A 15,274-nucleotide genomic window follows, 5' to 3' on the forward strand; every position below is an offset into this window, starting at 1 on the left:
TCAGTGATTCTCTCTCATCATTTATGTTTCTATCTCTCTTCCTCTCCCGCTCCTTTCCTCTCTGAAATCAATAAAAGTAATATAAATATATATATATATATAATTTTTTTAAAAAAGGAGCAAAGTTCAAAATGTCTTCTCATTAGATGGATTTTCTAGAGGCCATAGGTTTACTTTTCACTTACCACCTGTCCAGAAAAGTGATGGAAACCACATGTAAATACCCTCCAGCCCCTGCCTGCCTATCCTATATAAGAAAACCCTAATATGCAAATTGACTGAAGAGCGGAATAACTGCTCTCTATGATGCACACTGACCACCAGGGGGCAGACGCTCAATGCAGGAGCTGCCCCCTGGTGGTCAGTGTGCTCCCACAATGAGAGCACTGCTCAGCCAGAAGCCAGGCTCATGGCTGGCGAGTGCAGCAGTGGTGGTGGTGGTGGGAGCCCCTCCCACCTCCACAGCAATGCTAAAGACTCCTCAGGGGATGTTCAACTGCCGGCTAAGGCCTGCTCCCCACGAGTGGGCCTAAGCTGGCAGTTGGACATCCCCCAAGGAGTCCCAGACTATGAGAGGGTGCAGGCGGGCTGAGGGGACCCCCCACCCACCCAGTGCATGAATGTTGTGCATCAGGCCTCTGATTTTTAATAAATAGCCTCATGTGTTCTGGGAAGAGAATGTTTACTTTGGTGAGCTTGCTGCATACCATCTGGTTAGGGTAGGGTTTATGGAGAAAGAAGAGCATAAAGGTATAACACTGGCTATTTTGCTTTTGTTTTTAATTTTTGGATTTATGGGGGACCCTGGATCTTCAAGTTACCACTGAGGTGAAGGTGGTTTGAGGGGCAGGGAGAAGGGGGCCCAGGAGCCAGCTGAGAGTAGGGGCTGGTGCCAGAGTGTGTGAATGGGGAGGACCCTCTTGCAGATTGGTGGAAACACACATTCTGAGTTGGTGGTGGAGAAGGGAGTTGCAGTGGTTGGGAAATTGTTTAGATTTCAACGGTCTAAGTTACTAGTACTCTTGTGCACATTTGAATGTAGCAACTCATGTGTAAGATTGCTACACAAAGTGAAAGTTAGGGTAGGAGGAGGGCATAATTTTGTTTCAATGAACATGTTCTTTATCGTTGGACTATTATTCCAAGACAATTAATAGCTATATAAAAATGCAGGCAAAACTTATCCAATATCATCCCCGCATTGATATATTTAGTGTGTTGTCCTTATGTTGTCCTGAATATTTGGTGAACTTGGAATCTCAGGATGGAATACCAGACGAAACACCTGACTTACCAGAAAAGTCCACCAGACCCTGAAATAGAACCTGATGACAATTCCAGTAACGATGGCTGTTCTCTCAAGGAACAATGGGACGGGAAGGATGTAATGCGTTTTTTCCTGGCTGCAGCTTCTGACAGTGTGTGGGAAGCCCCTCCTCCATAGCGGCCTGCTGTGCAAATGTCGGGGCAACTTGGAGAATTTGATTCAAATGTTGCCAGTGACGGCTGATATAACTGGAAAAAGTCAGCTAGAAGGAGCCCCTTTTTTCCTACATACAAAAATCTGTATATAATTAACATATACAAGCTGATGAGTTTGGAAAAAAGTATACACACATGCAGTCATCCTCACAATCTATGCCCTAAAATTAACCATCAACTCAAAAAAAAGTTTCTCCTGCTCTCTTATTTATTACTAGGGGCCCGGTGCATGAAATTCGTGTACTGGGTGGGGGTGAGGGGGAGTGTCCCTCAGCTCAGCCTGCCCCCTCTCACATACTGGGAGCCCTCAGGCGTTGACCCCCATCACCCTCCAATCGCAGGATCGGCCCCTGGCCCAGGCCTGACGCCTCTGCCAGAGGCGTCAGGCCTGGGCAGGGGACCCCAGACCCCTCTGATTGCTGGCTCTGCCCCTGGCCCAGGCCTGATGCCTCTGGCCCAGGATTCAGGCCTGGGCAGGGGATCCCCCTCTCCCCCCATCACCGGCTCTGACCCCCGCCCAGGCCTGATGCCTCTGGCCCAGGCATCAGGCCTGGGCAGGGGACCCCCATCCCCCTCCGATTGCTGGCTCCGCCCCCTGCCCAGGCCTGATGCCTTGGCCAGAGGTGTTGACCCTCATCACCATCCGACCGCTGATCACCGGATCAGTCCCTTGCCCAGGCCTGAGGCCTCCGGCAGAGGTGTCAGGCCTGGGTAGGGCACCCCCAGCTCCCTGCGGTTACAGGCTCTGCCCCTGCTCAGGCCTAAGGCCTCTGGCCAAGTCATTAGGCCTGGGCAGGGGACCCCCAGCTCCCCACGATCTCCCGCTCTGCCCATGCCCAGGCCTAACGCCTCTGGCCGAGGCGTCCTGCCCGGGCAGTGGGGACCCGCAGCGGCAGCGGCCCCGCGATCATGGGCTCCGCTTTAGGCCCAGGCAAGGGACCCCGAGCTCCCGGGACTGCCAGCTTTGACCCTGCCCAGCTCCCATCGCTGCCTCCACCCCTACTTCCTGCTATCACTGGCCAGGGCGGCAAAGGCGCCTGATTCTCCGATCATGGCTGGGGGCCAGGGCAAAGGCGGCCCTGGGGGCTCTTAGCTCCCCCCTGAGTTTCCGATCACTGTCAGTGGCAGGGGGCTTCTTCCTGCTTTCCCTTTCGCCTCCCTGCATTGTGCCTACATATGCAAATTAACGGCCATTTTGTTGTCAGTTAACTGCCATCTGAGTTGGCAGTTAATTTGCATATAGCCCTGATCGGCCAATAAAAGGGTATCGTCGTACGCCAATTACCATTTTTCTCTTTTATTATATAGGATTATCATTATTATTGTTGTTATTATCAAGAACTCTTAATATAAGAGCTACCCCTCTTAGCAATTTTTCAAAGTGTCCAATAGAGTATGTTAACTGTGGGCAGCATGCTATGCAATAGATCTCTAGGGCTTACTCATGGTATATAACAGAAACTTTATTCCCTTTGACCAACACTTCCCCATTTCCCCTTCCATCCTGCACCTGGCTACCACCATTCTGCTCTTTGCTTCTAAGAGTTTGACTAGTTTAGATTCCACATATAAGTGAGGGCATGCAGTATTTGTCCTTCTGTGTTTGGCTTATTTCACTTCACATAATGTCCTCCCGGTCCATTCATTTGTCATAGTTTATTTTTCCTGCCAGAGGGGAGCAGCCTTTTACTTGGCCTAGTGGTCGGTAGGAAATAAGTCCAAGGAGACGCAGATCTCACAGTTGGCCCATGCGGCCACTCATTGCTGAGATGCTGCGTCCCAGCCGCTCTACAGAAGCCCCAAGACGTTTCCCCCTTCTGCCTTGAAACATAAAGCAGAATTGTTTTTCCAACATGAACTATTAAGACGTGGGCATGAGCAATATTGGTAGAAGGCAATTCTTTTTTTTTTTTAAATCCTCACCCAAGGATATTTTTTCCCATTGATCTCGAGAGAGACTGGAAGGGAGGGAGGAGGGAGAGAGAGACACACACACATGGATTGGTTGCCTCCCCCACGCGCCCCTGCTGGGGCTGGGGAACCTGCAACTGAGGTATGTACCCTTGACCAGGAATCAAACCCGAGACCCCCCTCAGTTCGTGGGCCAAGGCTCTAACCACTTTGCCAACCAGCCAGGGCAGTAAAGGCAATTCCTATCTTTTACAGAAATTCCTATTTCTGTAGTTTTGGGTTTGCCTGTGAGCATTTTCTGGGGTTTTATGCATACATGTTATGACGTAAGGAATGACAGTAGTGCAGAGGAGGCCATGGAGGACACTAAATATGACCTGGTTTTCTGTGACACCAGGCTTTTTACCACACTGGGAGTTGAGGAGACTGATTTTAAAGAAACTCCTGGATGTTCCAGCAGAATCGAGCTGAGCATCTACACGAGTCTTAATGAAGGAGGAAACCTCTCCCCCCGCGAAGTTCTCACCCCACCAGCATTTTCTTTTTCAGCTTTGAAACTTTGTTTTAATGACAGAACAGCCCCACAGAGCTCTGGAGGAGGATGGGAGAGGGATGGTGTTTGGCAGATTTCAAAGCTTCTAAAAGGCTCTGAAACTTCGATTCTCCAGAAATTGCCACTCTCAGAAACATTGTACAAGGACGTAGAAATGTCTAGCATTCCCACAGCTAAATAAAACTTGACTTTAGCATGAACATCTAAGTGAAAATAATCTTTTAATACTCGCCTTGGTGTTTTGGCCGGTCCTCCATGGCATTCAGTGTCTCAGTGACGGTGGTACTGAGACTTCGGTAAATGGAGAGACTGAAATCACAAAACAGCTGGAAGAGGCCGGGACCGTCCCAGCTCTGCACGAGATCAGCTTTTTTGGTTGGCTCTTTGAATAAAGCTGGGAAAACGTAAGGCTCGATTACATCTGTATCTGACATGAAATATGACCGAAAAGCCTGGCCAAATTCTCGCTCCATCTGCTTGAAGACATTAAAACTCCTGTTAAAGAGACATCTCACGTCCACCGTCAGTTGGCTGAACATGTGCTCTATTTGGGCCACTTGTGCATCTTCCCCCAGGACCTTTTCAGCGACAGGGAGCTCTTTTTCCTTCTCTTCATGGAGAGGAAACAGGAATTGATATATCTTCCTAAAAAACTGTCCCATCTGTGGGGTTGGGGACAGAAATGGAACAGAATTTTATTTTCTTTCTGGGCTATTTTTTTATTGTAAATTTTAAAGTAAACTGACAGTAGTTCTAAATCAACAAATCTGGGCAAACTACGAACAGGTAATTCAATGGAAGGTAATTCATTAACACTCTTGTATGAGCTTTGACTTTGACGGTGGAATTAGGATCTGAAATTCCTTTTGGTTTACGTTTGCCTATCAAAGGCCTAACAAAGCCAAGTTTTCAAGATGGTTGGCAAGCCCCAGGCTGGCGGTGGTTGGCATGCCGTGGTCCCAAGGGCACAAAGAAGGCTCTGGTCTCACCTCTATCTTAGTGTCTTAGTTCTTCTATTTTCCCCTTTGGTGGACTATCATTAGTGTCTTTATGTTCTCCTCTTTCTCATCTCATCAAAACGTTCATACCGAAGTGTAGATGCCTAGTACCGCTAAACAGGTTACTTAGGATGGCTACCCGTTTGCAGTGAGCAAAGCCCCCGTAGCTGTAGTGAAAGGAATGACGCTCTAATGATAGAACTCCCTGCTCCTTGAGAGGAGCGTTTCCAGCAGGCTGTCCTGCTTCATCTACGGGACAGCTAAGTTTGTGCCAGAACATATGGCCTTTATATGATAGTGATATGGCTGCTACGTTGCGTGTTATGGAACTTATCAACTACCGAACATCACTGCTGTAGCATCTCACTGCAGTTCAAAGAATTCTCCAGAAATTCTTAGAGGACTCGTGCCTTTCTCAGAAAGTAATCTGGGTGGATCGTCTGCCTCTCCCTCTGCCAGCTTCTGTTTACCTGAATCCATTCACAAAAGCAAAGCTTTAAAGAGCCAGGAAATGTTCATAAGACCACACCACCGGCACAGATAGGAACGGTCTCCCAACCTCCCGACTTCCCGCCAGTTCTTATTCCACCATATTCTGGTGGCAATAAAAACAGAGCAGATGCAATTAACAGTGGAGGCAAATGAACGTGGCATATGATCATCCTAAGGGTTGTTCCCTCTATAATTGGGTATGGCACTGCCAAGCCAGGAGCACACTCTAATTAGTGCATGCTCTAATATGCAGAGGGAAATTTCACTCCATTTCATATTCAGCTCACTTCGTGAAGGGGAAGGGAAATTCAGGCCAAAAGAGTAGGAGACTTTTGTGGGGCAGAGCTCATCATATTCAGGTCACCTCCCTCTGCGATTCCCTCTGCCCAGAAGATAGCCATAGGGGACAAAAAAAGAAAACACGCCAGTCCTCTAAGACATGCATGGGTAGGCTCAAGGGGAACACTGTGTGTGTGCTCATGCATGTGCAAGCTCCAATGGAGGGCAAGCACACTGAAGGAGAGATTCAGGAGGCAGAGAACGTCTTCAAATGTTTGGCCTCCAGGGGAAAAAATTAAAGCAGCTTGAAATCAGAGACTATAATACTATTATTTTGAGAATGCAATTCAGCAACATTTATTGGATATCTATAATGCTTTAATGAAGATAAATGGAGTATGGTCCCTGCCTTTATAGAGCTTACAATCTAGTGGGAATGTGTTCACAAATAATACATACAAGGCAGACAGCATTAGGGTTTCATTCACACAGTGTCATTAAAGGGAGGGACAAATACTGAATGGCTGTTCTAACTTATAAATTGTGCAGACCAGGCGAATCATACATAAACATGAATGTTAGATTCTAGATTGCAAAAGGCCAATATCATATCAGGCATCTCTTTTTCTAAGTATTAATATAAATTAAAATTTTAAAAGTAAGTTGAAGAAGATACCCTAAAAACTTTAAAATCGTAAACTCTTTTATTCCCTTACCACATTTCCCATAGAGGACCAACTAGGTTGGTGGGTTGTATAAAATCTCACACAGTCACTTTGCAAGCAAGACTTGCATTCGTCCCAGGAATCTGTCAAAGAGTCCTGGCACAGCCTTTCTTCCTCTTCCAGATGTCCTTGAACTTCGTTCATAAGTTTCAGGGCCTCCTAATGAAAAAGTGGAAACAAACATCCTATTTGCATGTCATGACTCTATGTATACTTTAGTTGATTTCACTCTTTAAAAATACCCCAATTCTAGACTACTTCTTCATTCCTTCTTCAGGCCCCTGGCAGCCGACAGATCTACCCCAAAGAAAGCTTTCTCTTCAATTAGGGCTCTGATGGGTTCCTTCTGAAGACCGTGAAGAGCTTACCCATCTGTTCATCGATTCACTCACTGGGTACTTACTGAGTGCTTGCTGTGGGACAGACACCACTAGACGCAGCCCCTAATTTGGGGAACAACGGTAACATGCTTACTTGTCTGTCTTCGTATCTAGTTCTTGAGGGCTGTAGAAGGTAGTTTTAAGGCTTAGAAAACTGACACGTTAATCTATTTCAGTTATGCCGCCTTTAATTTTTGTAAGTTTTTAACGTTGCAAGAAAGTGCAGGTCTTGTATATCAAATCAAGCCTTCCTATTCATAATTCTCATGGTGGGGATGCTGTACGCTTTGCACCTTCATTCTTCTTGTCCATATCCCGAGCACGCCCCCTTGTGGCGACTTGCTGCACTTGGCCAGTCCCGCTCTGGGTGGTGAGGAGCCCAGCAGAAGTGACACAGTCCATAAGAACTTCAGCCCTGCCCCCTGAGCTCCTCTCAGGCTGCCCCCCCTCCCCCTGCCCTCCACGGCCGTCCCCTGGCCTCCCTACAAGCGCGGGCTTCTGACGGCAGGCTCCCTCCAGGCCCGAGGTGTAGTTCAGGGGAATTATGGGGAATGATGGACCCAGCCATCAGAAGACAGCGGCAGAGCTAAGGGCCACTTCCCTAAGTGAAAACTACACGAGGAGGCAGTTTTTTGTGCTTAAAAATAATTTAGTGTGTGTCTTCAACTAGTGAAAAAAACAAGAATTCACCCTTTTCTGGCATATGACGCCCAAAGAAACTCCGGGGCGCTGACGATCTTCGGCATCTCCTTTGCTGGGCCCGCGTGCTCAGCTGCCCTCATGGCAGGATTCCGAGGCTCAGCCAGGTGGCATTTGCTGGGTCCCACATTAGAACGGGCAGGGCCCCGCCTGCTGAATGTACCTGTGACCCAGACAGGGTTTTCTTATCTCCCTTGCGGAGCAGCTCTAGAACCCTACATCCTCTCGCGGGAGGGTGCCTCACCTTGACAGGCAGCGGTACCACCAGCTTTTCTCCAGTCCCAGTTTTAAATATTCTGCTCGTTGTCATCATAAATCTAAATCCCAATATTTCCAATTCCAAACTACAGTCACTGCCCTTGGGCAAATAGGAATTAAAAATAGGATCTGCCTTTTAAGGTTTTGTATTAAGTGAGATAAGCAAGCAAGGCATTAAGCAAGTTATTGGTAGTATTTCCTAGTTTTCTTCCACTGGCCCCCCAAGTGCATAACAAAAGCTAACACCGAATCACGTCCCAGGTTTTGGCAGTGAAATGTTGCCATGGAGGAGGTAGCTCTCTGCCTTAGGAATGCCCTGCCCATCCCTTCCATTTCCCCCCTAAATGTCTCACCCACTGACAGTCCGTATCAATTCCTGTAATTTACAGCTTATTAAAGTCCCACCTGAACCTGGAGTGGGGGCAAACTAAGCCAATAGGGTTTTCCAGTTTAGTAAGTTTCCGATGTTCTCACTAAATATTAATAGGAAGGGACTGAGGAGGGGGATTGATATGATGCTGGGTCAACTGAGGATGGGTGGTGCTCAGTACTGGGATATGGGGGGCACCAACCCCATATATACCAATTCATAGTTTGTCTAAAGTCTCCCCTATTCTAGGTTTAAAGTAATTTTAGGAGACTTAAGGTTAAACAAGTTTTTCTTTTAAAAGATTAACTTTTTTTAATTGAGTGTCCAGATCTTAAGAATGTGATTCAGCCCTAATCAGTTTGGCTCAGTGGATAGAACATCAGCCTGCGGACTGAAGGGTCCCAGGTTCGATTCCGGTCAAGGGCATGTACCTTGGCTGCAGGCACATCCCCAGTGTGGGGTGTGCAGGAGGCGGCTGGTCGATGTTTCTCGCTCATCGATGTTTCTAACTCTCTATTGCTCTCCTTTCCTCTTTGTAAAAAATCAATACAATATATATATATTTTAAAAAAGAGTGTGATTCAATGAATTTTTATACAATAAAGAAAAATAAAATTTTATGAGTCCTAGGATTCTTTAGGGCCAGAACTGAAACCAACCCCTGCTTACTTGACCCACCCTAACTGGAGCATTCTCTTCATAGGACTACCCTCTGGGCTTGCCAGGAGGCTGGGCAAAGGGGGAAAAACAAAGCCACTGGGGCCCACAGGCAAAGCACCAGCCGACTTTCTCCCCAGCCATTCACGACAGTGTTGGGTTAACCTGTTAACATCTTGAACCACACTTTCCTCATTTGTAAATGAAAGTAATGTTTTACCCAGGTTTTGGAAGGATTACTAGTATATGTGATAATGTTTTATTTCATTTTATTTTAAAAAATACATTTCTATTGATTTCATAGAGGAAGGGAGAGGGAGAGAGAGATAAAAACATCAATGATGAGAGAGAATCATGGATTCGCTGCCTCCCACACTGTGGACGGAGCCTGCAACCCGGGCCTGTGCCCTGAACAGGAATCAAACCGTGACCTCCTGGTTCATAGATCGCCGCTGAGCCACGCCGGCCGGGCATATGTGATGATGTGTTACGCGTGGCCTGTAAGTGACATTTGGTGTCATTAGCTCCAAATGTCAGGCTCACACGCCCACCAGGGAAGAGTGAAGCTCAGAGGCTAGCTTCCACACTTTCCTCAGGAAGCAGTTATTTTTCATTTCCTAAACATCTTCTGCTTGCTGCCAAAAGGAAGGAGGGCTTTTGGCGGCTGGTCAGGCAATCTCCTTTCCTTGCCGGGGACCGGCAGGGTGTGGGGTGGAGGTGTGGTGACAGGCCACCGCAGCTTTGTCGCACAGCCCCGCTCCCATCGCTCACTGGCCCGGAGGTTTCCGTGCCGGGAGGGGGCGAGACTCCCAGCAGCCACCCGAGACTCGGTGGCCTCCACCTTCACAGGTGCAGGGAGGAAATACTAGAGCTTCTATTTGTATTTTTTAAATTTAAAAAATTGACTCTGGGGAGGAAAAATTGGGAGTTGTTTAATGAGTACAGAGTTTCAGTTTCGTAAGATGGAAAGAATTCTGGGGATGGGCTGCCCAGCCACGTGAATGTACTTAACGCTACTGGACTGTGCGCTTAAAAGGAGTGAAGATGGTACATTTTATATTCTGTGTATTTTACCACAGTTTCACAATTATTTAACGAAAACACATTTAAAAAGTAATTTCCTCTTAATGTTAACATTTAAAACGTTTCCTAAGTTCTGTTTGTTAAAGTTTTGATCTCCTCTTTGATTTAAAGGGTAATACTGGAAAACAATTTTAAAAAAATGTTTTAATTGTTTTGAGTGTTATGTTAATGGTTAATGCTATTAAACTAGGAGCCACGCAATGTCTACAGTTTAGAAATGTATTGAGCGTCATAATCGTAACATATGGGCAATTTTTAACATCTTCCATGGACATTTGAATATAATGTGTATGCTCTGTTGGCAAGGGACATGGCTTGAACCACAGCTGTCAGGTCAAGGTATTTGAATTAAAAAAAAAAAGGTTGGGCAGATGTACTATTTCATACCCTGGTGCTCTGTTGTGTGCTGTGTCAGACCAGTGCACGAGGCCCTCGGCCTGTGACGAGCCTGGGGGAGGGGGGTCCTCGCATCCCAGAAGCACTGACATCGGTGTCCCCTCTGTTCACTTGTAACCAATTGCAATGAGTTGGGATTCAGAAGACTCAGTTACATGATGGTTTTTATTTTCTGTTTTAACTAAACTAGCCCTCACTAACTGGACAGGCGGCTAAAAACCCAGCAGATTATGAACAATCTCAGCTCAGCAAGACAAGAAGCAAGTGGCAGAGCTGACACTTCTTCGTTCTGCGCTCTTTATCGGTGACAGATACGAATCTGACGATCTAATTGAACCTGGCACATGGGCTAAAATATTTCAAAATATCTAGATTATTTGAAATACAAACTTACATTCCCCCCCCCCCTCCAAGGCTAACCACAAACCTCATCCTAAGTGTATTTTGTGCCTTGAACTACTAGTAGCTGGTAGTAACTCATGTTTTTAATTTATAAATAAATTAATATGCATAATGTTTAGGAGTGAATGCTAACAAATATTTTAGGAATAGGGATAGGAGATCAAAAAACTTTGCGGACCACTGATCTAGCCAAAAACTCGCTGAACACTTCTGACTCAATATCCTAACTCAGAAGGAACTAAGGACAAGGCATTTTTTTAGAAAGCAGCATTCCCAAATAGAGATGAGTCCCCACAATTCCTGGGTCTGGAGCCCTGCAAAGGCCTATTCTACAAGGAATATGTTCTTTGAAGACATTTAAAATTTCTTCAATAAAAGCTGCTCTCCAAAAAAACTCTATTATTAGGGAAAATAAATAAGTCATCAATTGCCCTTGTAAGTGCAATATTTATATATATGCAATATTAAGAACAGATGCTATTTTCAATCACTGTACCTGTTTTTCCACTCTGCATTTCTTCAGGGTTGTCATTAGATTAGTATGTTCCTCCTCTCTCCTTTCCATCATGATTTTCATCTGCTTCATACCAATCAAAGCCTTCTTCACCTCTTCACCAACATCTGTATCGCCAGGCTCAGAAAAACCTAAAAGATATGTTGCTGCTTTTTTCTTTGAGATCTGATCAGATTACAATGTATCTGTATCAAAATACAATGAATTCACCCATTTTTTTTCCGTGTCTTCTAGATAGATATTTAATTGTCCTTTTATAGCATCAGACTCTGAAAGCAGATCATATTGAATTAGCTATCAGCTGCCACGTGGACCCAGCTGCCACATGGATAACACCTTCTGTTCCTCACTGCTGAGCTCCCAGACCACTCAGAGTTCATTTAACCTCAGTTTTGCCATTTTACTCGGGGCCTGTTTCATTTACCCATTTGATTTCTTTCACTTAAAGCTCAAGTGTGTTTGTATTATAGAAAAGTTTGAATTTTCTTCACAATTTATGTTAAATACCCAACTGGTAACCTCAAACCCAGTGAACAATTTCCCTTTCTCTCAGCTTCAATTACTTTCCCAGGAGGCATCAGACCTAGAAAGTATCTCATTTAATGCAAGATTATTTAATAACCTGCTGGACATCTCTTACCCAATTTAATAATCCCTTAGTGAGTATAAAGTTCATTATAATTCTCTCCACAATAGCCAACGTGGCTTCCTAAAGACCTCATTCTTGCCTCCAAATTTAGATCTCCCCCCAAAAGCAACGTTTTAACTCACAGATTGTTCTAAGTGTTAAGTACCCAAAACATCTATTATCAAGCAAAGGTCAGAAGTTAATGAACACAGACCAACCAGATTCAATGTCATTATAACCCATCCTCTCACTATCTCAAGAATAACTGCACAGAATACGTTAATTGTTTAAATTTTTCCAATACTAGAAAGGAATTTCACTGTTCATTAAAACCGTGCTCCGAGGACACCAAACATCTGGATGATACCAAGAAATGCAGTCAAGAAGTTGGCAAGTTTTATCTGTGTGATAGCAAACATCTGGATATAGGAATGTTCTCAGATACTCAATTGGAATTTTCTATTTTTTTCCAGATGTTCGGCGTCACGTCTGCTTGGTTTGAGTGCCTCGAGAACATCTCACCACGAAACCAGAGGGCCGTCGTGAATACGGTTATCTCTCCACTGTAAATCGCTGTCAGTGCCGCCGGACATGCAAACAGGACACGGCACAGATAACGAAACTAAACATACCCTTCGGGCTTCCATGGGCAGCAGCTTTGTCCTTCCAAGTAGGTGCACAGTGACAACCTTTCAACCATGGCAGATACACAATAAACACCAGGAGTGGCCGCTTCATGTTCCCGCTGTTCCTGCCAAGGAAACATAAACCTGCATCTAATGCCTGCCATGAGGTTAGTTTCTGTTGGCGCCCAGTGAAAACACATGGTGACGCAAAGCATTTTTCTGTCAATTTTTCTTTATGACTTTAGACAATTCATAGGCCTGAGACATAGGAAACCTGAACTATAAATTATAAAAAATAAAGACAGCCCAGCCTCCAGTTTGTTTACATTCTGTGTGACAGTTACATAAGGTCATCACCTGAAGTGCTTGAAATGTAAGGTAACGGATTGTACGGCTCACAGCCCCATAGAATCCCAATTCCATTTTATTTCCTTGTCAACAGTGAACTCGCCCAAACACAGAACTAGTTAAAATATACCAGAGGGATTTTCCCCCTCCAATTCTGAACCTCAAGTGAGTTTTCACCTAGATGGTGAAATACTTTTTTTAAAAACAACTTTTTTTTGGATTATGAAACAAAGCAGCCTCACACATTTTCTCATAGTTATAAAATCCATCAGTATATATAAATCATTCATAGTTACATGTTTTTCTTCTTAGATAATAAATTTCCCTTTAGATTTAATTTCATATACATTAATTATAAACACTTAAAATGCAAATGGTTAAAACTTTACAAAGGAAAGTTAAGTGAATTAAAACAACTGTATGCTTTAATAAAGTTAAATCTATAAAACGTTAGATTACCTTAATTCTTCCCAAACACACAAAAACCTTCCATTATTTAGTCAACATTAGGAATGTCTTTTAAATATAATAATAAAATAACATCAGTACTAGAAGTTAAAAAGTTATCATATTTTACATACATCTACATCTATTATTTGAACTAACTCTTCTCTTTCTATTATGACCCTATTTAGCAAATGAAACTTTTGAATATATTTACCACTAACTTTGCAGTATCTCTCCAGTGAGGTTACCACCAACTCCTTGAAGGACCTTCACTTTTCTCTAATTTAATTTTCATCCGGGTCAGGGATTTAGCCTTGTTCTATGAATTTGATGACACAGTTTTTAATCCTATTAACCTAACATTTTGAGATTAAGAATATGGTTTAAAATTTGGTAGGACTTAGAAAGAAACGCTAGAGGGCGCACTGTGCACATGATCAGGAACAATGACCTCAAGTTACTTTATTTACACAAATGTTTTGGTAGGACTCATTAAAGCCATAAAAATATTTTTTAGTTTGAAATTTATGATATGTATATTCCTATATAGACAAATTTATTTTATTGGAAGCATAAGCAACAATATGAAAGAGAGTATATTAACTCTCAGATAAGACACTGAAGATTATTTATATAGTTGTTTGGCATTTTTGGATTAGATGCAAACACATTTTAACTAGATAAAGTAATAAAATTTAGCACATAAAAATGCAAGAGGCCCTGGCTGGTTTGGCTCAGTGGATAGAGCGGCTGTATGCGGACGGAAAGGTCCCAGGTTCAATTCCGGTCAAGGGCATGTACCTTGGTTGCGGGCACACCCCTGGTGGGAGGTGTGCAGGAGGCAGCTAATCGATGTTTCTGGCTCTTTATCCCTCTCCCTTCCTCTCTGTACAAAATCAATAAAAAATACATTTTTAAAAAAAGAAATCAGTTTAAAAAAATGCAGTCGGTAAGTATTTCAGCCTCTCTACAGTTTGGTAATTGATTAGCTGAACTGATAATGTGACCTCTTAGTAATTCATTTAAAAACAACTTAGTTGTTAGTCACCATAGTCAGGTATAGTCTCTACGGCGATGGGGTCCCTCTGGCTACTGAAATATGAAGATTGTCTTGGGCCCCTTTGAAGGTTCTGAGGGATTAGCCAATCCATAGTGATTATGTGCCCAGTACTTTCTAAGCGGGTTAGATGGACAGTTCTGAACCGGTCTACCTGCTTTTTGAGGTCCCTGAGAAGTTGGTCCCTGTGTTTGAGCAATCTGTAGTCTGGAGTTTACGTCTGCTGCACTTGGGCACTGGGATGGGCAATTACAGGCCACACAGAGGCCAGCTCACACCCCATTTCGGCTGTTTTAGTTGGAAACCTCTTACTGCTATTAGAAAAGAGATCAGCTCAAAGCAAAACTTGATCTATGATTTTAAGTAACATTATTTAGAAGGTACTTAATTTTTAAATTATTATTATTATTTTGTTTACCTCATATATATGAATTATTATCAGCAAGAATAATTTTCCACTGATTGTTAGTCAGAGAAGAAGGGAGAGAGAGAGAGAGAAACAGCAATGATGAGAGAGACTCATTGATTGGCTGCCTCCTGCAGCCCCCTACTGGGGATCGAGCCCACAACCCAGGCATGTGCTCTGACTGGGAGTCAAACCCGGGACCTCTTGGTTCACGGTGGATGCTCAATCCACTGAGCCACCACAGCCGCCGGGTGACAGCTTGAAGTTCAAAGCTCAGCATGATCTTACAGATGGCTGCCACACCCAGTTCCCTCATCAGCCTATCATTTTTTGTTTGTTTATGTAAATAAAAGCACATGCTGACACACTCCTCCCCACACCCCTGCAGGTCTGTATTTTGCTTCTCACTGGGCCTCATGCTCTGAAGACCTTCACAGCAGCTCGCTTTTGCTCTCGCTCTCGCTCAGAGCTGCCTGGTGTCCCAGCAGCCTGGGTGCAATAACCCAGGCCCTCCCCCTCTCTGCCCTGCAGGCTCTGCCCTGGGAGCCATGGTATGTGTAGGT

General features: G+C 44.4%; 1 protein-coding gene across 7 annotated transcripts in view; it reads right to left on the reverse strand.

Moving 5' to 3' along the window:
• CLUL1 (clusterin like 1) overlaps positions 1-13,567 on the reverse strand; it is a 27,315-nt gene extending 13,748 nt beyond the window's left edge. For 3 of the 7 annotated variants that reach the window (XM_006761872.2, XM_015562709.1, XM_015562708.1), the window contains exons 1-5: positions 13,463-13,567; positions 12,460-12,578; positions 11,182-11,330; positions 6,432-6,599; positions 4,179-4,608 (exon numbers count right to left, since the gene is read on the reverse strand). In XM_006761872.2, coding sequence (XP_006761935.2) covers positions 4,179-4,608; positions 6,432-6,599; positions 11,182-11,330; positions 12,460-12,565 — 853 coding nt within the window. In that variant the 5' untranslated portion in view covers positions 12,566-12,578; positions 13,463-13,567. Of the gene's footprint in view, positions 1-4,178; positions 4,609-6,431; positions 6,600-11,181; positions 11,385-12,459; positions 12,579-13,462 lie in introns of those variants that run through there. The other 4 variants (XM_015562706.1, XM_015562707.1, XM_015562711.1 and 1 more) reach the window with 4 other exon arrangements.
• Between the last annotated feature and the right edge of the window lie 1,707 nt (positions 13,568-15,274).

The sequence above is a fragment of the Myotis davidii genome, unplaced genomic scaffold (assembly GCF_000327345.1).
Source record: "Myotis davidii unplaced genomic scaffold, ASM32734v1 scaffold96, whole genome shotgun sequence".
Classification (NCBI taxonomy): Eukaryota; Metazoa; Chordata; class Mammalia; order Chiroptera; family Vespertilionidae; genus Myotis; species Myotis davidii.